This window comes from Rissa tridactyla, chromosome 7, assembly GCF_028500815.1.
Source record: "Rissa tridactyla isolate bRisTri1 chromosome 7, bRisTri1.patW.cur.20221130, whole genome shotgun sequence".
NCBI lineage: Eukaryota > Metazoa > Chordata > Aves > Charadriiformes > Laridae > Rissa > Rissa tridactyla.
The window spans coordinates 44,565,780-44,591,132 of record NC_071472.1 but is presented as its reverse complement, the minus strand read 5'-3'; the positions used below and the strand labels follow the sequence as shown (position 1 = coordinate 44,591,132).

The window sequence follows — 25,353 nt, the reverse complement described above, 5'->3', positions numbered from 1 at the left end:
AAAAAAAATAAATTATTTTCTGTTTGTGGCACTGATGGTTGGGTGGGCAGTCCGCAGCCTGTGATGCCATACTCTGCTCTAATTTCCAGCTGCTACAGGGACTACATGGAAAAGGAGAAAGAAATGTGCTGCCGAATGTTTGCCCCTCTCAACTCTTCTTCTGGCTAACCAGAGAAAAAAGGTAATCAAGTTGTGACAAAGGCTGAGGTTTCTCAAAACCTCTGCCATGTATGAACTGTGTTTTCAGGTGGGGAACAAAATGTAAGGTAATGGGAGTGGGTGGAGGGGAAGGGGTGGGATGGTGGGGTGAAACACTGCTGCACTGTTGGGTTGGGGAATCTTTCCTACAAGGCGTGCTGGTGTGGGACAGGAACCTGAAACTGGCAGCACTTGAGTACGTTTGGTTTTGTTGTTTCCTGTGCTGCTCATCCCAGCTATTCCTTGTCAGACCCAGGGGGAGAAATAGCTGTGGAGTCTTGTTTCTCTGCCAATTAAAAGAAACAAACAAAAAAAAATTGTTCCTGTCAAACTTAAGAATTGGATTTCCTCCTCCCCTCCAGTGCTCCTGTCTGGAGCTGTTGGAGTGCCTCACTTCAGAAAAATCTAAATATTTTATTTCTGGGTTTTTTTTAAATATTAAAAAACCTGTTTGTATAGAAAATTTCAAATAGATGTTTTGGAGTCTTTAAAGCCTTAAATCTTCTGCAAAGTTGACGGATTTATAAATGCACAAAGGCTCTTTCATCATTCTTCTTTTTTTTTTTTTTTTTTGTCAAAACCTTCAGGGAGTGTAAGGGGGAGTGGAAATTTTTGCTGGTCTCTTGCCTCAGGGTAAACCCTAGGGATAGAGTTGCAGAAAATGACAGCAGCCTTCTGTCAGAAAGCATCACCAGCACAGGGCTGTCAGAGTTTGCTGCTGTTCCCTCTCACGCAGTACAGGCAGTACTTCTACCTGTAGAAGATGAGGATTAGCAGCCTTTCCGTCATCAGCAGTGCAAGTGCAGGGTGCAGGTCGGTTATTTTAAGGTTGGCTCTTTTGTCTGTGCTTGTGAGGAAGCTCGGGTGGTATTAGAGGAGGAGGTTTGACTGAAGTGCTGCTTCCTAATGCGACGCAACCCTCTTCTGGCTGGATGTGCCTCCCTGCTGTAGCCTTCACCCCTGTGCCCCGCTCTGAGCTGGGCGTGTTGTTAAACTGTCTCGGAGCAGAAATTCTTCTGCCCTGGGTTCAGGATGATGCTGATCACATCGGTGAGCAGGTGCCTACCCCCAGGCAAGTAGCTGTGAAAGGGGATTTAAAACTGATGTGTGATCTTGCCAGCATGGGCAGGAAGTCCACAGCTCCGGACTTGGCAAGGAGGCTTCAATTCTTCACTTGCTGAATTTCAGACACTTGCAGTTTGGAAGCCTGTAGGACTTGGCTCTTGTGTCTGATGATAGTACATAGCAGTGCCTGACCTGAGACGCTTCTTGTGTTGATCTGTGCATCAGTTGGCCCTGCTTTGTGGTGGGAACGCTGAAGGAATGTGCTGGTCTGCTGGTTCACCAGACAGGTCCTCCACTGGCAAAGTTGCGTGGCCTCTTGTTTCCCAAAAAGTGGCTTGCAAAGATGCTGATTTCCACACAGTTGGTGTGATGGCACGTAGCTGCTGTTGTAAGTAAAACAGTGTCTTCAGTTAGTAGGAGACTGAGAAGTGCAAAGGGGAAGAGAAAAAGAGAAACAAGGCAAGTTTAAAGATTGAGCTGAACTGTTCATCAGCCAGAGTTTCTCCACTGACTCCTACCGATGCACGTGTACAGCGCTTTCCTGGAGTTCTCCTGCCTTACACAGCTGAGGGACAGTTGTCAGCCAAAAAGATTTCTAACCTCCTTTGAAGTTGATTTTAGTTACAGCATTAAAATAAACTAAGTGTTCCAGACAAACATAAATCACTGAGACCTACACGAGAATCTACTATTAATTCATGGCAAGAAAAATCCCTTGCAGGAGGAGGTTCTTGCAGGGCAGAGCCTTGTGCTAGCTGGAGGTTGGTTTGCTGCTGCGTCTTGCTTAAAAACTTCATTACATATTTTGAGAGGAGCAAAGCAGTTCCAACTGGAGCTCCTGCTCTCTATCAAAGGCGCTGCTGATGAGTCAGACTTGAGGCAGAGCGTTCTTTGGTGTTTTCTGACAACTTTGTACAAGTTCAGTTCAGACTGTACTTGGTCAGCGTGACAGACCTGCTTCATCCTTTCTGTCTTACGCATTTAGTGAGTAGGTGGCCTGTGAACGCTGCCTGTAGCTCATGTTTAATGATCCGGTGGAATCACAACAGCTATGGAAAACTTTCCTGTATACCAGCTGGCAGGCGGTTGTTAAGCGTTGACCTGACCCGTTGTCCAGCTTACCAGCTAAATGACTGGGAGCTGTAGTCATGGCATTTTTCATCCTCCTGGCACACTGCGACATCCATCCCCCTGCTTCAGAGCTCCTTCCCAGGTGGGTTTGCTCTGTCTTTTGGTGAGTTCTGCAGTGGTTGCTCCGTCACAGGGACAAATGCTTCACTTCTCTGTACTTAATAGTCCAGGGCTGTGTTGTATGTTTCGCGTAATGACACTCAAACCCAGACACACTTGAATATCTTCATTCTGCCTGGCGTTTCTGTATCCCTCTCGCTGTAGAGTCTGACCACAAACAATGTCTTGTTCGGAACAAATTGTCTTCCTTTTTAACAGAGTTTCAGGTCAGAATAAGTCTTCTTTTTAGTGAAATGCAAGGCCACTTATGATGCTTCCCAGAGGAATTCAGAAATACTCAGAGGGAGGGAACAGAAGTACAGACGCTTTCTTAAATCCATCCTGCTGCAGTTCCTTCCAAAAACCAGTGGCTTGAATCTTGTGCATACCCCTCGTTGTGTTTGGGTTATTTGTCTGACTCTGTACGCTTTGTGTGGTGCAGACACATCAAGCCAGGTTACCTGGGATGCGCATAGCTGAAAGTCCTCCTCTGTGTACCCTAAATTGCAGGATGGATGGGCTGAGGACCGTGGGCTTATTGGATCTTTATGTTCTTTCTTGTTTGAAAGACCTGGGAGAAAAAAAAAAAAAGGAATTTCATATTGTTGTGGTCCTCCATGACCAAGAGAGTGGGGATAAATTCCCTAGAAATGTCTGGATTCTAGTAGAGGGTCCTTGGTGATGGTTTTGTCCTGGAAAGATAAGTCTCTGAGGTTTTTTTATTAAAGGTGGGACAAAGTTGAAAGCTTGCCTCTACCGTGTATCTCAGCTCAATACACAGGAGAAGTGGTCTCAGTAGTCGAGAGCATACAGGGAAGTGTTCCAGTGAAAACAAACAATACTTAAATTACGACAGGAAACTATGACTCTGAGGTCAAACTTGAGATTGCTACGAATAGCAGGGTCTAGGAATTCTGAAGCCATTAATTGGTGAGAACTGGCTGCGGAACTGGGGCTGTGTCACCAGGTAGAAGGGACTATAATTGGGCTTAAAATCAGCAGCGGTTGCCAGTTAAACTGACCTAATAAGCTGAAAGAGACTTGCAAATAAACTGAGAAGTATGTGCCTAACACAGTCAAAACTCCTGCCTTGGGAAGGCTCCAGACTTTGATTCAACAGCAACTTGCTCCTTCCCCTCCTGCTCTCCCTTATTATTGAGCAGATCTAAAATGTGCCTCCTGCTGATGCTGTCCCTACCCACTGTGTTAAAGCTGAGCAACAGAGAACCGGCAATTTCACTTCTTCCTTTAGAATATGCAAATTATTGTACCACCGAGATGTCCTGTGCTGCGAAGGAGATTGTGAAGTATCTGCTTTATGCTGAGCATTGCTGTAGCGAGCGGGAAGCCTTGAAGGATGACTTAATTAAGCATTCTCCTTGCTAGGCAGAGGAAGGAGAAAAGCTTTAATAAGGTTGGGTTGTTGGGTTGTTGTTTCTTTTTTTTTTAGTTTTCCCTCCAGATATCTCCTCTCCTAGCATCTTCCTTTCTTTTAGAGGAGTTCTGCAGTTCATGCCTGTGGTAGTACCTGTAATACCTCTCTGGAAGACTGGTAGGTTCTGGTCTCTTCTAGACACTGTCAATGGAGAAATGATGGCACCATCTCTGCTTAGGGATGCCCTGCCACACGTGCCTCCTGATCAGGTGTACAGGACACATATCCTTGGTTTGAATGCACTAGAGGTGGCTTTTCCCAGACCAGGAGGTCCAGCCTGGGCTTAGAAGTGAAAAGACGATGTGAAATGGATAGGAGTGAGACCGATGCAATATCTCAGTGCCCTACCGTGCCCATCCTCCAAGGCGTCAGTGAAGTGAGGGTTCTCCAGCCTCATCAGAGGACTGCCGTGGGGCCCAGCTTGGAGCCATCCTCTCTAAGACTTAGCAAGCGTCTAAAGTCTGGGGTTCTCCTTTGCGTGCTCAAACACGAAGCTCCCAGATCAGGTGGGAGCAGGTTCCTGGCTGTGTTTCTCCTCAAGCTCCTTTCTGCCTGCCCGAGGCCACCCAGCACACTTGCCCTGGAAAGGACGGGCTGAGCCCCCGGTGAATACCCTTGTGTGGGCTTTTATTTCTCAGAGCTTTCAGCAGAAGCAGGAAGATAAAACATGCTGCTGTTACAAATAAGCAGAGAGTGAAAAAGATGCTGGTCTCTTTTCATTCCCATGATAATACTTAGTTTGTTTTGCAGGTAGAGCTTAAAGAGAATGGTCTGTTTGTAAGATGTGAATTTCTTTAAGAAGAAAGTTTTAGATTTGCACAACGTTCAGAGTTACTGGTCTTCGCTTCCAGCAGCAAGGAGACACATGGTTATTTTAAGGTTTTCTCTGAAGTACCATTTTTAAAGTCTCCTTTCTTCAACCCTCATGTTTCAGTTGTGATAAGCTGTATGAAGTGTAAGTAAAAATGTTTTGTTACCTTGATGGGTAAAAAGGCAAATAGGATAAACCTACACCCAAGTAGGTGGTGACCAAACCGATTTTGGATGGGAGCCTGCTGCAGGTGCCTGTGACTCATATGCCTGCGATCAGGTTACAGTGGGCCTGTGCTGGTAGCTGGGGCACAGAAGTCCCCAGTGCCGCTTTTGGTCCTTGTGGCATTACAGACAGTGGTAGGCAGCTCAGCTCTCCCTGCTGACCCAGGCAGAACTGGCACACCTGGCCACCAGTCCTGCTGCTCTGGGGTGCTCCAGGCTTTCTCTCTGACCTAGCAGGAGAAATGTCTTTAGCCTGTCTATTTCTCTTAGTCTTAAATCTGAGGATTTTAAAAGATCATTCCTTACTCAGCGAAACAAAGGGCCTTTTTCCATACTTTACTGTTGTGTGCTGGGTCTTCTAGTCCAGTTTCTCGAAGGAGTGTTGAGTGTAGAGGACTGTTACTGTGCCTGTGTGAAGAATCCTGTATCCTCTTGGGCTTGGAGGACATTTGCCACCTCCAGAGAGTGAAGGATGTTTTTCACTGCCTGACTTCAGAGACATCTTATCCTGAGCAGATAATCTAAATTATCTGCTGAGCTCAATAATCTAAATCACTGTGCATGGATGTGGGCCAGCTGTGGCCTGGCTGGTGTACCCATGTATCCTGCCACACTGGGGTCAGTGTCACCGAACATGGGTGTCCCTGTGTCTTGCCGCTTCAGCGTGGCACTGCACTGAGGACTCTGCTGCTGGAACCAGGTGTCAGAGCTGATAGCAGCGTTCAGAGCAAAGGGGAGCTGACGCAAGCAGAAGGTAACTTCAATACACACTTGGGAAGAAAAAAACTTCAGGTGATGGTGGTGCGAACCGTGCCCTCATGGCTGTTTTTTTTTTTTGGGGGGGGGGCCTTCCATGGGCTTTTTTTTTTTCTTATTCCATGGTCTCCACTTTTTTTTTTTTTTCAAATGAAACTACAAAATTTGAATGACTTGATACCATAGGCTTCAGGTGAGATCCTCTCCTGATTACGAGAGGGTGCTGGTCCTGGTCAGGGTCTCATGAGCCCTGCCAGCTTTCCGCTCCAGCAGAGTGAGCAGTGAAACTCTTGACAAACTTCGGAAGAGTTTAAAATGCTCTAACTGGACATTGCAGTAGCAGTGGTGATACAGAGACAGCTGAGGTTACCAAAAAGAGTGCTAAGTGCCCTCAACAGTGTTCATTGTGGTTTTGGGAAATCCTCCTCTGCGCTGCTTGTGAGGTACCAAGCATTGTTGGCCAAGTGCAGCCCTGCCATGGGGTGTCCTTTCTGTCAGCAGCGACACAGAGCAGCTGACAGGGGACCGGGAGCTGCATCACCGCTTGAACAGCACTGGGGCATTGAGCGCTATGTCTGACATTGTGGCAACATCACTTCTCAAAAACACAGTGTTATGGTTGTCAGCACCAGGAGGCAGGAGATAGGGGCTTCAGATTTGGGGAATGCTGCTTTTGGAAAGGCTTTTTGCTTAAGATGCGGGGAGTGTCTTGGCACTGCTGTGAGTGGGTTTGCAGAACTGCAGAGTTATTTCCAGGAAGGGTAGACATGACCTTCACGTGCCTCTCCCACTGCCCACCCTGCTTTATCGGGGACCTGTTGATTTGACAGAATGCTGAGTATTATTGACGTGAAAGTTATCTGAGCTCTTGAAGGACTGGGAGCTGCTGTAAGGATCAGTTTCATCCCAGACTTGCTGGATGAAGTCCTTTCTGAGTCAGAAAGTGTGTGTTGAAGAGTTCATCCTTTCTTTCACCTTCCCATAATTGTGCCTCTTCTGAGACCTCTTGCTCTCTGAACAAGTTGTTTTGTTGCTTTGTCTGGGTGCTGGTCTAAGGGGCTTTTTTTGGAAATGGTTGGGAAAGAACTCTGCTTTCTGTTTTTCCTTTTTTGCTTTAGGTATCCTTGTCCCATCAGAGATCTGAGCAGGCTTGACAGATCCTTCTTCCATCAGCTCAGGTTGAGGATCGTAGTGCGTGTCATCAGCATTCAGGGTCTTTGGAGTTGAGACTTGTTAAAGATCTCCAGAGAATTCATCCTGCCACCGAGCTGTCTGTCTAGCTTACAGGCAGTGCTTGAAACTCGCTGAGGATCATGACAAATTGACTTGCAAAAAAAAAAAAAATCCTGAGAAAAAAGCACGTAAGTGCAGATCTTCAGATGGCAATGGATGTTCATATAGCTTGGTGTTATAAATGAGGAGTAGTGCATCTGCTCCTTGCACCGTCATCTGAATTTGGATGCCTGGTGCACCTGTGATGGGAGAAAGCTCGAGCTTTCAGCCACGGGGAGTCTCTGAGCGTCTGTGTGTTTGTGTGCTGCCGCACTCGGAAAATAGCTTCACAGCCATCTTGGCCATAAAAGCGAGCCACTTGAACCACAAACAGCTGGACATCCCCAAACAACACGTTCGAGAAAGAAATGAGGGTATGGTTGACTGCAGAACTGCTTCCCTAGAGAGCAGATAAGTGGTACCCTAATCAGGCAATTTTCTGAAGGCACGTCGCGTTCTCAGAGACAGGCTCCCTGGGATGGCGATACGTTGCGTTCCCTCTAATAGTTGTCCAGATAAAACCATGATAGCCTGGTGTCGTAAATAGCTGTTTCTTCTCCTTGTATCAGGGTGGCTTGCCCAGCACATCTCATTATCAGCTAGCTGATAGCACCCTAGCTGTCGCTGGGCTTTCTTCTTGCCATTCGGGAGAGCTGGAGCCTGTCAGTAACCTCTCGTGGCACCCACGTGGTGCGCTTCAGAAGGAGCTTGGTCACCTCCTGGTAGTGGTGGTTTTTCTCCAAGCTGTCATTTTGGAATGGCAATTTCTTTTGGACTTGTCGGGGTTTGAGTGAAGAGCACTTCTTGGGCAATTGCTGTTTGAGGATGTTTTAGCTCCTCTGCTGATCCATGCTCCAGATGCCTGCACGTAACATCTCCTTTTCCGAGTGTGCTCATCTGGAGCTGTGGTGTGAGATGGACCATATCCTTCTGACTGCGAAGTCAGAACTTTCCTTCCATTCTTCTCCATGGTCAGTGAGAATCCTATTTAGATTTGAGCAGAAGTATTGGAAAAAAAGGCATTCTGTCTCCCGTAAGAGACATGTGGAAGCTACGTTTCCCTGAACATCCTTTAAAGGCACGTCTCTGGGATGGAACAGCCAGGCTGAGCCTTGCAGGCTGCCCTCCATGAAGCCGATGACTGGATTGCTTCTCTTGAGGAGTTCTCTTCTCACTGGGGGTTATCTCAGTGCCGCTTCAGAGCGTGGGTTTAATGAGGGCTGAACTGGCAGGAGCGGTGCTTTAAGTGCATGCTTCTTACTTTCCAGTTTTCCCAAGCTTTGGCAAAAATCTTGCCTGCTGTGTTTGGTGCCTACATGACACTTCCCTGCAGCCCTGCTAGAGATGGAGGCAGGAAAGGGGGAGCCGGGGAAGATGCGGCAACAGTTCTTTATGCAAGAAAGCAGCTTAAACAAATTTTAAAGCTGTAGTTAAACATTAACTGTTAATTATGGCTTTAATGCAGAGTAAAGGTGACTGTGATTATAAATGACCTGTGACCTGGCATGTTGCTTACTGTAAATTGATGATTGACTGCCTCGTCTTTCTGAAGCATGAATTAACATAGCGGGTACCGACAGACTTCTGTCTGAACTTCAAAGCGAGCGTGTGCCTCGCTGGTTTTGGCGGCTGAGCTGCTGCCAACCTGCTGTTAAGGGAAGGAAACAAATATTGGAGCGGAGTCCTGGTTGGAGCACGCTGTTCTCCTACCTGCAAGGAGCAGCGAACACTTTGAACGCGATCCAACTCTCTGTGTCTTCAGGGCTGTGTGTTTCCCCTCCACTTCTCTTTTGATTGTGTAGCCATTAGGTGGAAATGAAAGAGATGAACTGATCAAACACTCCTTGAAATGGCTTTAGGGTTTCGGTTTGAATATTTTTTTAATTAGCTTCATGTAAAGACTTTATTACTTCAAATAGCAGCCATGAAACCAGAAGACTCACAGTTTGATCCTTTGTTTTTATGGTGCACGAGAAGTCTCAGTAGCTGTAGGTTTTATACCCAGCTAGACACCCCAAACCACAACTAACAGCCGGTGGAAACATCAAGTGATTATCTTTTAAGTATGCCTATCAGGGACACATAAAAGGAAGTGTTGTGTGGGGATAATATTAGACTGACAAGAAGCAGAGTAGAAGTCAGTTGCATTTTTAACAGGGGCAAAGATGCTTTTCTCTATAACGCGTGGAACACTACAGCGCATCAAGCGTAATTATTTTTTTCCACCGTAGAAACCTTTCTTTCCTTGTCCTAGCTGCTAGAACTCTTATGCCGTGAACTGGAAAAATGATTTAAGCATTTCTACCTCTGATCCGTTTTCGAAGAGAAGAGATCAGCTGAAGTGTCCTCCAGTAGTTTTCCTTCTTTAGGGACTTCATCTCCCCCTTCTCCTCGTCAGGGTAGGTGTTAGAAAGCGCTGCCAGCCTGAAGCTGACTGGGACTGTCTTGCATTACAGTGAACCTCGTTAACTCCCAGGTTTGGAAGATTTGGCAATAAAAGGCGGCCTGTTAAATGAGACTGTAACACAGGATTTCGTGAGTCTGGGTGAACCAGGACAGTGACTCTGCACTGACTTGGTGCTGTCAGTCCTAGTTTGTGCTGGGGAAGGAGTCTTCACTTATGTGTTTCTGGCAATCTTTAAAGTTGCTCCACTGTTTTGTGCCTTTATTATCCCGTGCTTTAAATTGGGGGCAGCCCTTGAGAGAGGGACATTGTCCTGATTCAGGCTCAGTTTTCTGGCAGGGTGGCGTTGGAGTCACGGGTTTCGTGTGGCTCTGAGCATACAGACCGACTAAAACCCGGCTGCTTTGGGGTCATTGGGGGAGGATGAGTAATCTGGTCGACCTCATAGCTAACCCTGCTCTGAGCAGGAGGTTGGACTAGAGACCTGCTGATGTTCCTTGCAGCCCTAATTATCCCGTGATCCTGTAGTGCCTTTCAAGGATATATAATGAATGAGGTGTGGATTTTGAGCGTCATGTGATGCTTCATCTCCTCATCCTTTAGTCTGCAAACCGTCTGTTTTCCCTCACAATTACTGCTTTTTTGCCTTCTGGTTAGCAGTCTGTAAATTGATATCCTCTAAGGAGCAGGCTTCCCTATTTTGCTACTAGTAATCGGACTTAACATTTGCAGAGATTGCCACGGCAGCCGAGCCGGCTGAGTGAGCCGTAGTGGCTATGGCTGCTGAAGGAGTATCAAAAATTGGCTTGAGCTCCTGGTATTCTTGACCTGAGAGGAGATAGGGCATCTTTCAAATGTACCTCCTTTGATCCTCAGAACTTCTGTAGGAGACAGATAATGGGTTATCTTGTGGAAAGGTTTTGTTTTGTTTTTCCTTCTGCTGTTTATCCTGTGGATGACGGAGGGACGAGGCTGACTTTTTCAGTAGTGTTTCGGTGCCATCTGCACTCTGACCAACTGGGGAAATACCCCCCGTATCAGTATTCCTCTGTGAGTATCTCAGGTGCCAGTTGCAGCAACGTTGCGAGCAGCAGGATGTTGAAATACGCAACAGGCACATCGGAGAGCAGTGGGAATGTGTGCGGAGTGTGTTTTATCTCAGGTGCTTAATGGCTTTGGGGACAAGAGAGAACTCCACGTTATGCTTGCGTGGACCACAGCTCCGCCGCAGATCTTGCAGTGTTTGACCAGCACTTGAAAACCAACTCAAACAGCTTGTCGGGGACAGGAAGGAGAAGGTGCTGTTTCTGTCTGCAGGTGGAGGGGAAGAGGGGAAGCGCAGCTGGGAGAGGCACTGGAAGAGCAGGCGAGCTTTTGGCAGCAAGGTTAGCGTAGCCATGTAGAAGGTGAGGCCGGTGAACCAAGTCAGGGTTGGAAAAGCGCAAGTGCTGGGAAGCGTGGGGTGACCCTGTACAGGAAGGTGGCCTGAAGGGTGTTCTCAGGGTTTCTCTGAGGTGGACCTGCCTGCTAGTTTTGAGTTCCTAAAATTATGGAATGGTTTAGGTTGGAAGGGACCTTAAAGATTATCCAGTGCCACCCCCTGCCCTGGGCAGGGACACCTCCCACCAGCCCAGGCTGCTCCAAGCCCCGTCCAACCTGGCCTTGAACCCCTCCAGGGCTGGGGCAGCCACAGCTTCTCCGGGCAACCTGGGCCAGGGGCTCACCACCCTCACAGACAAGAATTTCTTCCCCAGATCTCATCTAAATCTCCTCTCTTTCAATTTAAAACCATTCCCCTCATCCCATGGCTCCCCTCCCTGATCCAGAGTCCCTCCCCAGCTTTCCTGGAGCCCCTTTACGGACTGGAAGGGGCTGGAAGGTCTCCCTGGAGCCTTCTTTTCTCCAGGCTGAACCCCCCCAGCTCTCTCAGCCTGTCCTCACACCAGAGGGGCTCCAGCCCTCCCAGCGTCTCCAGGGCCTCCTCTGTCCCCGCTCCAACATCTCCGTGTCCTTCTGCTGTTGGTACCCCAGAGCTGGAGGCAGCATTGCAGGGGGGTCTCACAGAGTGGAGCAGAGGGGCAGAATCCCCCCCTCACCCTGCTGCCCACGCTGCTGGGGATGCAGCCCAGGCTGCGGGGAGTTTCTGGGCTGTGAGTGCACATTGCTGTGTCACGTTGAGCTTCTCATCCACCAACACCCCCAAGTCCTTCTCCTCAGGGCTGCTCTCCATCCATTCTCTGCTCAGCCTGGATTTGTGCTTGGGATTTCCCCAACCCAGGGGCAGAACCTTGCACTTGGCCTGGTTGAACCTCATGAAGCTGGCATGGTCCCACCTCTCCAGCCTGTCCAGGTCCCTCTGGGTGGCATCCCGTCCCTCCAGCGCGTCGACCGCACCACACAGCTTGCTGTCATTGGCAAACTTGCTGAGGGTGCCCTTGATCCCACTGTCCGTGCCGCCAACAAGATTTTAAACAGCACTGGTCCCTGTACCAACCCCTGAGGAGCACCACTTGTCACTTAATACTCAGTTTCCTCCAAGTCCTATGTGAGGAAGCTGAATGAATTTACGGGGATTTCACTGCACCTGTTCCACTCGTGCTAATCCATAAGATTCTGGGTGTTTCAGGGCCACCGCAGACGTGTGCTAGTAATGAATGACCATTTAATGCTAAAATGGAATAAAATCTACAGGTGATCCCTGTGGGACACTGACTGTGTTATTTTGTTATCCTAGGACCTCACCAGCTGACAAAAAGAGTGGATCTTGGACAGGATGGAAACCTACCTCTGGGCACACGGAGATCTTGGCATCGCGTCTATGTTTTGGGAAGAGGTGCAAGAGCACTGTTTTGTTTTGAGAGCGTGAAATGGAGGTTCTGTGGTTATACACAACCTATTTTCTAGACTTTGGTTTGTTTGCCATATTCTGAGGCTGTTGCCGGAAGAACCAAGTCCTGCTGCAGAAGGGAAGAAGGTGTTCCCCCTCCCTTGCGTACTCTTTGAAGAAAACTTTCCTGACACCCTACCTCTTGCTTTTACAGGATCTGTAAACGGGAGTAGGATGCTGTGAAGTTCTGTATTGTTTATACAGGTTGTTCTTTAAAAAACTATGTTTGATATTTTTGTTCTGAGAAAATAAACTAACCTGAGAACTAACACTGGCAGGACTCATGCTGATTTATTGTGCAAGAGTCCTTTCGGTGTACGGAGCTGGAATTTGGAAATAGGGTCTGGTTTGTTGCTGTATAGGTAGCTCCCTTCTTGGGCGACAGCATGTTATGCTCTTTGTTTTGGATGAAGGTTCCTGTGAATCTGGATACTAAATTTCAAATTAAGAATACCAGCTTTATCCCCTGCAAATATTGCTGACTCCTCTCTGGCTTCTGTCAAGTTGGTTTCCTTTTGGAGCAAAATCCACTCTGTATCGCCCATGCCTCTCTGAACATACACCTTTATTAAACGCAAAAATCAAATGCTTCTTGGTGAGACAGTGGCAGGTAGCTACAAAACTAGCAAGAGGCCCTGGAGGAGGAGGAGGAACCTGGTAACATGAAACGATGTTTTCATGGCATTTGTCCTGCACGTATTTGACTAGGATGGATAATGTCTTCTAAACATGATTCAGTGCCTTGTTGACTTGCTGGGCAGGGAGGGTTGCCTGTAGTCACTGCGCGATCCAAGGCGGCTGCTTGCCAGGAGAGAAATGTCTGAAGCATTCTTGTTCTGCCAGCGTCTTTATGGCTTTTGGATTCCATACCAACACGCTCTGACTGTGTCTTAAAATAAAATGCCCTCTCGGTAGGATGTCCCAGAGAGGAGGGCGGGCTGGGGAAAGGTTAGGAAAGCTTTGGGTTGGCAGCACCTTGCAAGCACGCTTCTGGACCCCGCTACTTGTTCTGGTCCTCTGTGCTTTTGGAGAAAGGATGGCTTGCTCTCCGAGAGGAAGTCAAATCCTGCTGTGCTACTTAGTTTGAAGAAGAGAGACCTAAAGGGAGTGTAGGGTTTGGGTTTTGTCATCTGTCCCCTAAGAACAATTCCAGTGATTATTTTTCCCAGATCTACTTTTTCCCAGAAGACTCCCTGAGTCTTCCTGATGATCAGAAAGGAAGAAATGGAGTTACATGATACTAATTATCTTAATTGTACACTGGTGGTGCTTCATCCCGATGAATAGCATCCAGTGATAATATGCACCTGAAACACAAGTGTTGCACGGAAAGTTGTCGGTGAGACTTTTAACTGAGCTGAACAGGCAGCTCAAATCGCTCGCTCTGATTTAAATATCCCAAGCTTGGGCCCTCGCGTGTCCAGCGGCTGGCTTCTTGGGTTTGGACTTCCACTGCCATTGCGGCCAGGGCTTCCCAGCTGTCCTCCTGTCACAGGCAGCCTTGTCCTGTCTGCTTGGCATTGCTCTTCTCCCAGGAGGGTGTTAAAACTGTCCCCCCCAGCAGTCCCCGTTGGGCTGGCGACAAGGGGAGGTGGGTGTCTGACCGAGTCCTTTCTCCTGGGTCGACACTAGATGGCAACGCCTCCCTCGTAATGCGTTGCCGAAGGCAAGTGCTTCAAGGGTTCGTTGCTGATGGGCTTTAAATCTGGATATTGGTCTTTTTCTACCCAGATTGTTCTGATAACCTGCTTTTATCGGAAGCTGATACCTCTTCCCTACAAGCAACGGAGAACTTTGTGCTTCCTGACTGTTGGGATAAGATAGTTCTGAAGACATAAGCGGGGCCCGGTTTCCCAGCAGGAGACGGCTGTGCCTTTCATGGAGCCTCCTCAGGCTCTGCTCTGACGCGGGGCGTGCTGGCATTTCTCTGACAGCCTTTAGGTGCTGGGGTTGAGCGAGCACAGGCAGCTGGATCAGCTAATGGCAACTTGGCACATCCGTGGCCATCGATGACCTTGCAAAGGCCGGAGTTTCTGCTCTCCAAGCTGCAGGGACGAAACTCATTGGGGAAGGGCGTTGCACCCGCTCAATCTGAAACATAGAAATACATGTCAGTGGGATGGCTCGCTGTGGCACATTGTAAGCCTCGGGAAGGTCTGCTCCTGTCGTCCGCTGCCAGCGGTGCACGCTGCAGGAACAGCAACTGCCCTCCCCTCAGCTGTCGCCCAGTCCAGGCCAGTAACTTGTATTTGACCTAGAGTCTGCCTCCAGGTTGATGGCCAGTTTACTGCTGCGTGAGAGCCTTCCTGTGGTTAACTAGACTTCGATGACGTGCATTTTTCAATTTTTTCTTACCAAATAATGGTGAAAAATTACTTTCCTGATTTTTTTTTTTTTTAATTAAAGGAAGAAATACAAACTTTCAGCCTCTGGGCAAAATCAAAGATGTGCTTGGATCTTGACTAGGCATTAAAACAGAAATACAAGTCCTTGAGCAAAACAGACAAAAATCTCTGCAGGGAACTTCGCTGTCTGATTGTTAATAAAAAAAAAAAATGTGGACCTTTGAGACGTTTGCTACTGGAATTTTTATTTTTGGCCAAAATGCCTCTTCTTCACCCCCCCTTCCCCTCCATTAAATAATTTGAGGAACACCTTCAGGGTGTTCACTGGGAGAAACTGTTGCAAAGGTTGGTTACAGCTCAGAAGTGGTCTTGGTCTGGTATTTCCAGTTTGGGTTTATCAAATGTCAACTTGCAGCTCCTGAGCTTTGCCGAGTGTTTGCTCAATTAAAGTGTTATCTGCTATCATATGATGTTTTCCTGGCATCGGTGTTTAAGCGAGAGCCTGAGATGTTGTGTACCCTCAGCCCACCTTGCTCCTTGGGCTGCAAGACAAAGATAAAGCCTGTGTGAAACATGAATCACAGCCCCTGGGTGTCAAGCTGGGTGTCAGGTCTCCCAGCTCATTGCCCTCCCCTTGCAGCTCTCCTCCATACCGGCGAGCCCCCAGAGGACATGGTGAAGGAGACCCTGTTCAGCGCCTGTCCCCTCCGGTGGCAGCTGATGCAGGAACCCTGGAGAGCGTTGATGAGCGTTGATGTCCCCAGCGTGTTGTGGGCTGTGCTCTCCTGGGGCGAGGGTAGGCTGAGATCGCCAGCAGGTAACCAAAACACATGGGACGGCAAAGCTAAAGGTGGGACGAGATGTCCCGGGCACATGGGAACCCCGCAGCGGGGATGGGCATGCTGGAAGGTGCTCCAGGTTTTGGCACCTCTGCTTACCGTCCAAGCTCGGCCCAGCAGGCTGGCCATGGCTCTCCTGCCCCCGGCACAGGCTGTTGGGGTGGGAGGTGCAGCTTCCCCCTGTCTCAGCCTTCACGAGATGTGTCGGGCAGCCAAACCTGGGCTCCCGTCAGCTCAGCCTGGCTGGGTGGCTCAGCACCCTCCCACCACAGCCAGGAGCAATCCTGCTGGTCCCTTGGGCTGGGTGCGTGGCAGTTCCTACCGCCTGCCCTGTCCCCTCTGCCCGTGGCAGTGTCCTGGTACAGAGCAGAGGAGAGGCAGGACTAGTCTCTGCGGGCAGGGATGGAGGACCCCCGTGGTGCTGGAGCCCCTCGCCTCTGCCCGGCACCCCGTGCAGGGACAGCCAGGGACAGGGGACTCGCACCTTTTTATTTCGACGGCTGGCTTTGAAAGGCGGCAGAGCGGACACCCCTCGGTGCCGCCAGCCGCGGTTGAGCCCAACCGGGCACCGAATGCGCTGGCTCCGGCGTGCTCCACTCCCCTGGCCCCTCGTTTGTGTTGGCACGGGCTGCCGAACGAAGCCAGTTTAATTGGCAGTTGTGTTTGTGGCCAGGGTGTTATGAAAAGGTTTTCTGTCTCCCTCTGTAAGTTACCCTGAATATGTTTTCACTCTTAATATAATATTCACTTCATTATTAGCTGAAAGAGGCTCTTTTCAGAGAGGGTGTGTTTTTTTTTTTTTTTTTTCCCCTTCTTCCAAAAATATATTAAACAGCCCCTTCATGCAGCGCTGCGCTGAGGGCCGGGATTGTCTGCTGGAGGGGAAGTGAGAAACCCGATGGTAAATGGGATTTACACAGAAATTCCTTTCTTCCCCAGCGTGCCGGTGGTGCGGGCTGCAGCGGCCCAGCAGCGCCCGGCTGCGCGGCTGCGGGTGATGGAGGAGGCGTCCATTGCTTTGGGAGTAACTGGGGGTGCAGTTACCTCCCTCCCCGCCTTGCAATGTGGTCACTAAGGGTTTTTTCCCCACCCCCGGCAGCTTGGGCTGATGTTTCCAGACACAAACCCACCTGACGGAGGCAGGGAACTCCGCGTGCGCTGTGCCAGCTGCTTGGCTCATGCCGGTGTCCAGTAGGGAAGGTGTTTTCAGCATCTGCAAGGTTTCAGGAGCTTGTTCTGTGTTGGGTGGATTTTGGGACATGGGGTGCAGCTGGACACCCGTGTCATCATCTCGCTGCACCGCTGCTCTTCTGGGCTTTGCGAAATCCATAAGGTTTTGTCTCCAGCTTTGGGAAAAACCCCGTGAGCTGCAGGAGCAGGGAGCTGCTCCTGAGGATGGTATCACACACAGAGCATCCAGCCCAGCTCAGCCTTTGTGGTTCTGGGGCAACAGCTCTGCTTCCCCCTTGCCTGAGCTCCTCAAAGGGCATCCACAGCCCACGCAAGCTCTTTTTTTGGTTGTTTGACACATTTGGGTGGTTTTGCAGGGCCACAGCCCCCAAGCCAAGTGGGGCGGAAGCAAGCAGCTGTGCAGCCCCTAGTGCCCCCTCTCGGGTGTCCTCCTGGCCAGGGAGATCCCATGGCCAGGTCAGGCTGGTGCTGCCCTTGGGCTTGTGCTGTCCCGGCAGCCCCGGCTCCGGGAGCTGCTGGCCTGTGGGGCTGCCCAAAGGCAGGCGGTGACAGCGGAGGGGTGACTGCCTGGGCTGGGGCAGGAGGGACCCCTGGGCTGGCACTTGTGCTGCTGCTGCTGAGGGGTGCTGGGGTCCCTCGGGACCCCCGCCCCATCCCTCAAGGAGCTGCTGTGAAAGCCTGGAGGAGCCCGGAGCATGTTTTCCTTTTCCCTGAAAGCAGCATAAATACAAATCCCTCCCTCCGCAGGGCAGGCGGCGGCAGTGGGACGCCTGCTCCGCTGCCACCATTCCTCACCGTGCTGCTAAACGCATTAGGGCGGGTGCCACGCGCTGATGAGTATTCAAGACCTGGCCCTAATTGGGAACAATTAGCAGTTGTTTCAGTGAACTTACGTCTGTTTGCTGTGGCTCCCGGGGCCAAGCGCTGTCTGTCGGCTGACACAAGCATCCCCATTCGGAGCAGGGGCCACGGCCAAGGGAGGTCCCTACAGATGATGCAGCTCTCAGTTAAAGATGCTCTTGGGAGGAGTCCAGCTTAAGCGAGGCTGAGCATCCCCAGCCCCTCAGCTGGCCCTGCTTATCCCTCTCCAGCTTGGTGGCCGTCCCCGCTGCAGATGCCAGCAGGTCCCTGCTCCGTGACTTGCTCAGATCAGGCTGTGGAGAGAGGTCACGGAAACACTGCTGGAGCTGGGCCCAGCTGACGCCATGCTGGACCCTTGGCACCTCTCCTCCCTCCTGAGTTCCCGTTGCAGCTCTGCTGTGCGGGAGTTTAACCCGCGTAAGATGCTGCTCTGAGTCAACTAGATGCCAAGGACCAGTCTCTTAGCTGGGGCGGGGGACAACAACGGTTTGGGTGGTGGGGAGCTCATAACCTGGTCACCAACCTGCGCCCTGCCCTGTGGGGCAGCCCCCCAGCCCAGCGCCCCCAGCAGCTGGGGGGCTGTTCCCCTGCCACAGCACGGGGCTGCCCTGGTTCGCCCTGGCGCCTTCAGGGAAGTGGGAACTCTCTGATGTTCCTGGACTTCTTTTTTTGCAGCTTTTGGGAAAAGGTAAATCAGGTTTGAACTCTTTTTCCAGGGTCTTGTTGGCCTGTCCTCCCCGTTTCCCACATGTCCAGTGTACCCCAACGTCTCCGCTGCCTCTCCCCCAGTAAGGACCATCCTCTTGCGTAAAGCCAGACAGGAACTGCACCCGCTAGAAGGTAGGTAGAGGACGTTGTGGGGGGAGGTGGACAAAAGGAGACTCCGAATTTGCTTTCAAATAGGACCAAAAGCTGAGGGTGGGATCCTGACCCAACTGGGGATTGAGAAGCGTGGGGTGCACTGCGCGGGGTGGTGGGGAAAGGGCCATTCCCAGCAGGGAGGCCGGAGGGGAGAGATGCTGGTGCTTCCCTGGCCTGGCGTGCACCAGGGATGCCGCAGGCTGGTGGGGCCAGGTCCTGGCTGTGGAGGTCACGAAGGCTGGAGCTGATGTGCCTACAAAGGACCTGGGCTTAGAGCAACACAGGGAAGGGCGGATGGGGAAACCACGGGGGCTTTGCCAGCAGCGCCAAGCCTTTGTTCATAGACTCATAGAATGGTTTGGGTGGGAAGGGACCTTTAAAGGTCTCTACTCCAACCCCGCTGCCATGAGCAGGGACATCTTCAACTCGATCAGGTTGCTCAGAGCCCCGCCGTCCAACCTGGCCTGGAATGTTTCCAGGGATGGGGCACCTCCGACTTCTCTGGGCAACCTGGGCCAGGGGCTCACCACCCTCTGAGTCAAAAATTGCTTCCTTGTATCTAGTCTAAATCTTCCCTCTTTTAGTTTCAAGACATTACCCGTTGTCCTATCCCTACAGGCCCTGTGAAAAAGTTTGTCCCCAGCTTTCCTGGAGCCCCTTCAGGGACTGGAAGGGGCTGGAAGGTCTCCCCGGCGCCTTCTCCAGGCTGAACCCCCCCAACTCTCTCAACCTGTCCTCACAGCAGAGGGGCTCCGGCCCCCTGATTATTCCTGAGCACTGAGCACTCTCTCCTTTTGAGCTCTGGCTGCTCCACAAAACCTTCGGCGAGCCCCAAAACCATCTCTCTGCAGCTCGGGGAGCTTGGGGTCACCCTTGCTGTGGCGTGGGGGGAGCAGACAGCGCGGCGGGGGTGGGACACCGGAGGTGCCGGGAGCTGGGCAACCTGTGGTCTGCAAGACAAAGGGGCTGAGGAGGAGGAAGGTGGCCCGGCTGACGGGGACCAGCTTGGTTTTCCATGTCCTCACATTTTCCTGTGCTAGAGAGTTTGCAGCGAGGGCGGAAAATGCAGCAGCCGGGGAGGGGGAGAGAGGGTGGGAGGGGAGCGGGGCCGGCGGGGAAGGGTTTGCTTGGCCAGGGTGTTTGGGAAGTTACATGTCTGCCAGGGCAGAGTCCGTGCCCCGAGGGTGGGTCGGGGAGGGGGTTTGGTGGGAGGCAGGGCAGCACCGCAGGCAGAGCGCCGCCTTCCCGTCCCGGCTCCCGTGGGACGCGGGCTGGGGATGCTCAGAGGATGCTGGGGGACCCCGAAGGGCAGGGAGCATGGGGCTGGGCGCAGGTTTGCTGCCGTGCGGCAGCTCCAAGCTGCGTGTCTCGGCAAGGAGAAGCCGGGGCAGCGCCCCTTCTGCCACCTGAGGCCATGCAGACGTGCGGACAACCCCAATCCTGCTTGGGCACCGTGTTGCTGCTTCCAGGGGGGGTTCCAGCAAACCCAGCTCTGCTGGGCGCTGTCAGCTGGCTGCAGAGTGGCTCGAAGCCATCCAAGAGGGTAGCCAGCTTCTGCCCTCGGCACGGCCGGCGCGACGTGCGGGCGGCCACAGGGGTGTGATGGGACGTGGTGGTCCCTCAGGCCGGTCTCTGCTGCGTACCTGGAGACGTGTTTGTTTTCCAGTCCTGGTTCTCAGAAGGAGTGAGAGCTGGTGGGCCCTGCCAGCTCTGCCTGCCGTCACCACCTCCCTGCCCTTGGTTCTCTGCCCGTTGGACAGGATTAGGGACGGAGAGGGGAAAAAAGATAACTCAGGGATACGCCAGGACAAGGCAGAGAGCAGGAACCGAAGAGAGAGTTCAGCCGAACATCAGGGGAAGAAACTCAGCTCAGTTTTCATCCTCTGCCATGAGGAGATGGACTCCTCTTGTCACGATCTTTGTGCAGTGCAAGGGATCGCCTCGTCTTTAACCCTCTTGTTCTTCCCTCTCCTGTCCCGGCCCTGCGGCCGTCTCCATCTCTTCCCTCCTCCAGAGCTGCGGTCACGCCTGGGCATGGCTCTCCTGCCTTCACCGTGTCTGGCAGAAGCGGGCGTTTCACACTGGCTTGGGGAGACCCATCAGCACCCAGGGAGCTGGGACCCGTGGTCCGGGACAAGGTGTCATCTCCAGAAGTGGACCCCCCCAATAACAGCGAATGAAACTTCGCTCTTCCCCATCTCCTCCAGCGACCCAGCACGTGCCGGGAGGGTTGGTGCCATTGGCAGGGGCGGGAGAGGGGCTGGGGACGGGGACAGAGCAGAGCCATCCCGCAGCCCAGCCCTGGCGCAGCTGGAAGAGCCCGGGGCGGGGGGGGGCGGTGACCCACCTCACAGCCTCGGGGACACATCAAAAAAGCACCTTTTCCTAGCTCAGGTTGTCAGCTGGGGCGAGAGCCTTCGCTGCGGTTGCCTGACCTTTAAAGAAGGGGGCTTGGAGAGGTGGAAGGAGCAGAAATCCCTGAAAGATTATTTGTTTCTCATGAACTATATTTAGGCGCCGTTGGCAAAACCAAAAAAGTGCTGAGTTCTGCTAAATAAATACGGGAGCTTTGTGTTTTTTTCCCCCAGAGGAGAACAGGATTAGTAAGCGAACGGTAAATAGTATTTTTGTTTGACATACCTGAGGGTTTCCATTCCGCGTTGCCGTCTTGAGCTCTTGATGCCACGATGCTGATGGTGGACCTGAAGCGGCACTGCCCCATCTTGTGAAAATATTTTTTGGAAAAGAGGAGGCAGCCGGTACCCACCATGGTGCTGCTTTCTTTTTTTTGGGGGGGGGGGGTGGGGGTCATTTTTTTGGGGGTTAAACTTTGCGTTCTTGAGTAATTTTCATAAAAGTTTGCACATTAGGATGTTTTTAAGCTAGGAGTAGGTCGCGCTGGTGCGACTCTGGCAGCAAAGTCTTTCCCCGGTGGGACGCACCCCCCCCGGGCTCCCTGCCTGCCCCCACCCACCAGTGCTGCCCTGGAGGGACGGGGTGCCCGGGCGGCCCTGGGTGTTGGGGTGGTCCTTGGCTGGTCCGAGCCCGGCTGCAGGGGGTGGTGAGGAGGTCACCTCGCTTGTCTGGAACACACTTGGGTCATCTTGGGTTTAATTCTTGGCTGTTTTGGATTCCCTGTGCTTGAAGCCCGTCTCCCCCAGGGGTCCCCACTGCGATGGGGTCCAGACCTCCCGGTGGAGGGTTTGCGGGTGGGCTGCGGGGCTGCGGGGGGGGTGCCAGGCAGGGGAGGGACTGATTGCTCTGGGGTGTAAGAGCCCGTCTGACCGGCCGAGCGCGCTGAGGAGCAGAGTGACCCATCAGGAAACACCCATTTAGATGAGAATCCAAAGCCCCCGGGCGGAGGGAGCCGGCCGGGCGGAAGAGCTCCAGGTTCATCTCGAGCGGAGCAGAAAATCTGTTGCCCCAAAGTCATCAAAATTCAGTGTCCCTTGAGCTGAGTCTGCCGGGATGTCAGCGTCTGTCCCTTGTAGAAATGAAGCGCTGGGGTAATTCAGGTCCTTGTTGCAGCAGCTCTTCTGCAGTAGCTCTTCTCCAGAGAGGGCCAAGTGGAAGTTGCGATGGAAGTTGTCGCACAACAGCAGCACCCTGGTAAGCAGATCAGAGACACAGCTGAAGAAGTTCCCCCTGGTGCTGCTCCTGTGGCCAGGTTAGAGATGGTGGTCTTGTAGCATGCGCCATGTGGAGAGGAGAAGGTGAGGGAGGTACGCAAGGAGGAACCAGGTCAGGGAGGAAGATGCTGGTACCAGACAGTTTGTCAAGAGCAAGAAGTGACCCAACCTTGGGCAGAAACCATCAGAAAGAGGACTGTGACCTCAACATGGACAGATTTGGGGCCTGGGAAGAAGAAATGCAACACGGTGTTTCCCAGCGCTGATGAACAATGTCCAGTACCAGGGAAGAGGACAGTGAGATCGCGGGTACGTGCAAACACACAACCTGAGGTTGCAAAGATGGGAGAGCTTCAGTCTTGGGCGGCTCCAGCCTGCTCACTGCTCTTAGTCTGAACCTTGCTGGAGAAGTTGAAACCAACCCAACCCAAAAGCACTGGGGAAATGCCAAAATTCTGCCCAGACCACCCTGATGAGTCCATGCAGCTTGGAAGAAGGTGTCAGCATCCAGCTGCCACGGCTCTGCTGAATCCTGCAGCGAGCACGAGGAGGACTTTGACCACGGCATCGACGGCGTTGACAGCAAGCGTGGGCCGGTGAAAGGCCACTCGTGGTGATGGGGCACCCAAGGGAGCCCTCAGGGTGACACTGCCTTGAGGCTGCACTGGACACCTTTGCAACCAAACGGGCAGCTCGGCCCATTCAATGGTACGATAAAAGCCAGTTCCAGTCCTCGCAGCTCTCTCCTCTCCTGAGGCAGCGCAGCGCGGGCTTGGGCTGGGCTCTGCTCGGGCTCCCCGAGGGTGCTTTGCCCGAGTCCCTCTGGAGGTCCGGCCTGCAAGCCCACAGCAGCGTGAACCAGGGGTGGATTTGCTTGGCCCATGGTGGCAGAACAGCGCGTGAGCCACGCAGGGGATGCAGGAGCTTTCTGCCGGGCCGTGAGCAGCGCTGGCCTTGGGGGTGGCAGGGCTCGAGGGTGCTCCCGCGCTTCCCAGATTCCCCGGGAGAAGGTTTCTCCTCCAGCCAAGCAGCGGTGCTGGTGGCCAGGGTCCGTGCCCGGGATACTAAGCCCTTTGTTCGGGCACTTGTAGCGGCCCCCAGGCTGCGGAGCTGCCTCCTGGATTGCATTTGCTGGGATTTGGGCTGCTCCTCAGAGAGATGTGAGGGACTTTGCACAGACCGAGGGAGCACGGACGTCTCGGGGGGGGCAGAGCCACCCTGGGGCATCCCAGGACCTCCCCGCCCCCTCCCAGATGCTCCCAGCCCGGGTGCCACGGGGCTCAGCCCCAGCCCACGTCCTGCCTGGCTCCAGGCTGCCCCGTGGTTCTCTCCTTCTCCTCTGGATCGTATTTATTTATTTATACGGTGAATGTAATAAAACTCCAGCAGGAAACGGAGGCGATTCCCTGCCATTCCCCGCAAGCCGGCCCTGGGCTGGGACGAACAAGGAGGCGCATTGTGCGGCACAGACCTGCCTGCCAGCGCCGAGCCGCGCGCGGGGCCGAGGGGCGAAGAAAGGGCTGTGTGTGTCTGTGCCTGCACCAGGACCCAGCGCCGGCACCGCGGGATGGGGTGTCCTGGGGAAGAAACTTCACTTCGAGGGGCAAGCGGGGCTGGGGATGAAAGGGCTCCTGTGCTGGCTCGGGGATGTCGCCTGGGAGTGCCACAGAGCCTGCTCCCAGCACAAGGCGCCTCCTCTGCCCGTCCTTGGGCTGTCAGGAAATAGGGGTGGGCACTGAAGGTCAGCTGGGGGGCAGACAGTCACCCCATGGCTCGGTCTGGAAGCCATATGACCCGCTCTTCCCAGGGCTGAGCCAGTTTGGAGGGAGCTCCAGCCCTTCGCCCGCCTCTCTCAGGCAGCTGCTGCAAACCGCAGATGCTGCCATCAGTAGGGACTAGAGTGAACGCCTGCTGCCAAGGCTCACCTCCACCCCAGAGGGGTCTGTAGGGGCGAGCAAGGTGGCTGGGGACAGGACATGGCTCGGTCCAGCTTCCCCTTTGATGGGGAGGGTGTCCCCACGGCCAGGGACATGTGTCCCAGGCCCCCCAGAAGGCTGTCAGCAGCCCGCTGTGCTGCCAGCTGCCCTGCCAGCCACACTCGCCAGTTAAAATACTGCAGGGGAGGAAGGGGGGACACGGACTGCCCAATGTCCCCTTGCTAGCCAGCTCCCCGGGGCACCCCACTGCGTTCCTGCCCTGTCCCTGAGGCTCATGGCTGCACATGAGCCCATCCACGTGCCGGTCCCTCAGGCTCCCAGGGTTCCTGGGGCAGGGGGGTGGGGACATGGCCCGCGCCGTGTGTCTTCTGCCTGCTTCATGTCAGTGCTGTCCCCTCGCTGCCCTTGCCAGCCCCGCCCCGGGGCACCTGGGGCGGTGGCCAGGGAGGTGGGCTGGCCGGCAGCAGGACTGTCCCTCCATGCCACCCCCAGGCTGCACCGGCAGCCACCACAGGGTGCCCGTGTCTCCCCAGCTGCGGGGTGACAGGGTGACGAGGCTGCAGAGCGGTTCTCTGGGGAATTTGTGTCACCCCACGTCCCCGAGCCCTGGCCATGGTGTCCCCACACTGTGGACTGAGGTTGTCATTGCAAACGTGTGCACGGCACTTGAGGCCAGGTGGTGACCTGGGGAGCTCAGAACACGGCGCTCTCTGGGGACGCCGGTGTCACTCAACACCCCAGGATGGCAGGGGGACCCGGCTGGGTGGGCAGAGGTCCTGGGCAGGGGCGAGGGGGTGATGGTGGGGGTAAAAAACTCCCGGCTTCTGCAGGCTGTGCTGGGGGCAGCCGGGCAGGCAGGGACATCGTACTGCTGCCGCAAGGGCCACCAGGGCATTCAGGGGAAGGTTTCCTTCCCCAGGATGGGGGATCGGCCTGGGCCCTGACCTGGATAGGAGGACGGCGGGGGGGTGGTGGTCTGCAGCCCCTCAGGGACCCTGCAGAGCCTTTGGCATGGCTGGGGAGTGTGCCAGCCTGTGCTGCACCAGCCAGGACACGGGGAGCAGGGTGAGAGAAGGAGGGAACAGTCCTGTCCTTCAGGGGACACGTGCCAGGGTCCGGGTGGCTCAGCACCAAGTGATGGAGCGTCAACGTGTGGCTGGGGGCCAGCGGGACCCCCCCGAGGACGTGAAGCCGGGATGCTTAGCACTCCCTGCCCTGCCTGATGCCACCAGCACTGCCGTGCCCGTGGTGCCTTTCCAGGAGTGGGTTCCCTGCCCAGTTACGCAGGCTGCAGAGTCCCACAAAGCCGCCAAAATAGCTGCGTTTGGGTGTACAGAAAGTGGGGCTGGTAATTCACACCCACCAGGGCTCCTGCTGCTATAATTAATGCCAGAATCGGGGAAGAAAT

General features: G+C 53.3%; 1 protein-coding gene across 5 annotated transcripts in view; it reads left to right on the top strand.

Moving 5' to 3' along the window:
- Positions 1–20,617, top strand: part of FKBP6 (FKBP prolyl isomerase family member 6 (inactive)) — a 28,329-nt gene extending 7,712 nt beyond the window's left edge. For 2 of the 5 annotated variants that reach the window (XM_054207711.1, XM_054207709.1), the window contains 2 exons: positions 90–181; positions 12,130–12,551. In XM_054207711.1, coding sequence (XP_054063686.1) covers positions 90–168 — 79 coding nt within the window. In that variant the 3' untranslated portion in view covers positions 169–181; positions 12,130–12,551. Of the gene's footprint in view, positions 1–89; positions 182–6,837; positions 6,935–12,129; positions 12,552–14,013; positions 14,991–18,234; positions 18,359–20,393 lie in introns of those variants that run through there. The other 3 variants (XR_008467584.1, XR_008467583.1, XM_054207710.1) reach the window with 3 other exon arrangements.
- Positions 20,618–25,353: the final 4,736 nt, after the last annotated feature.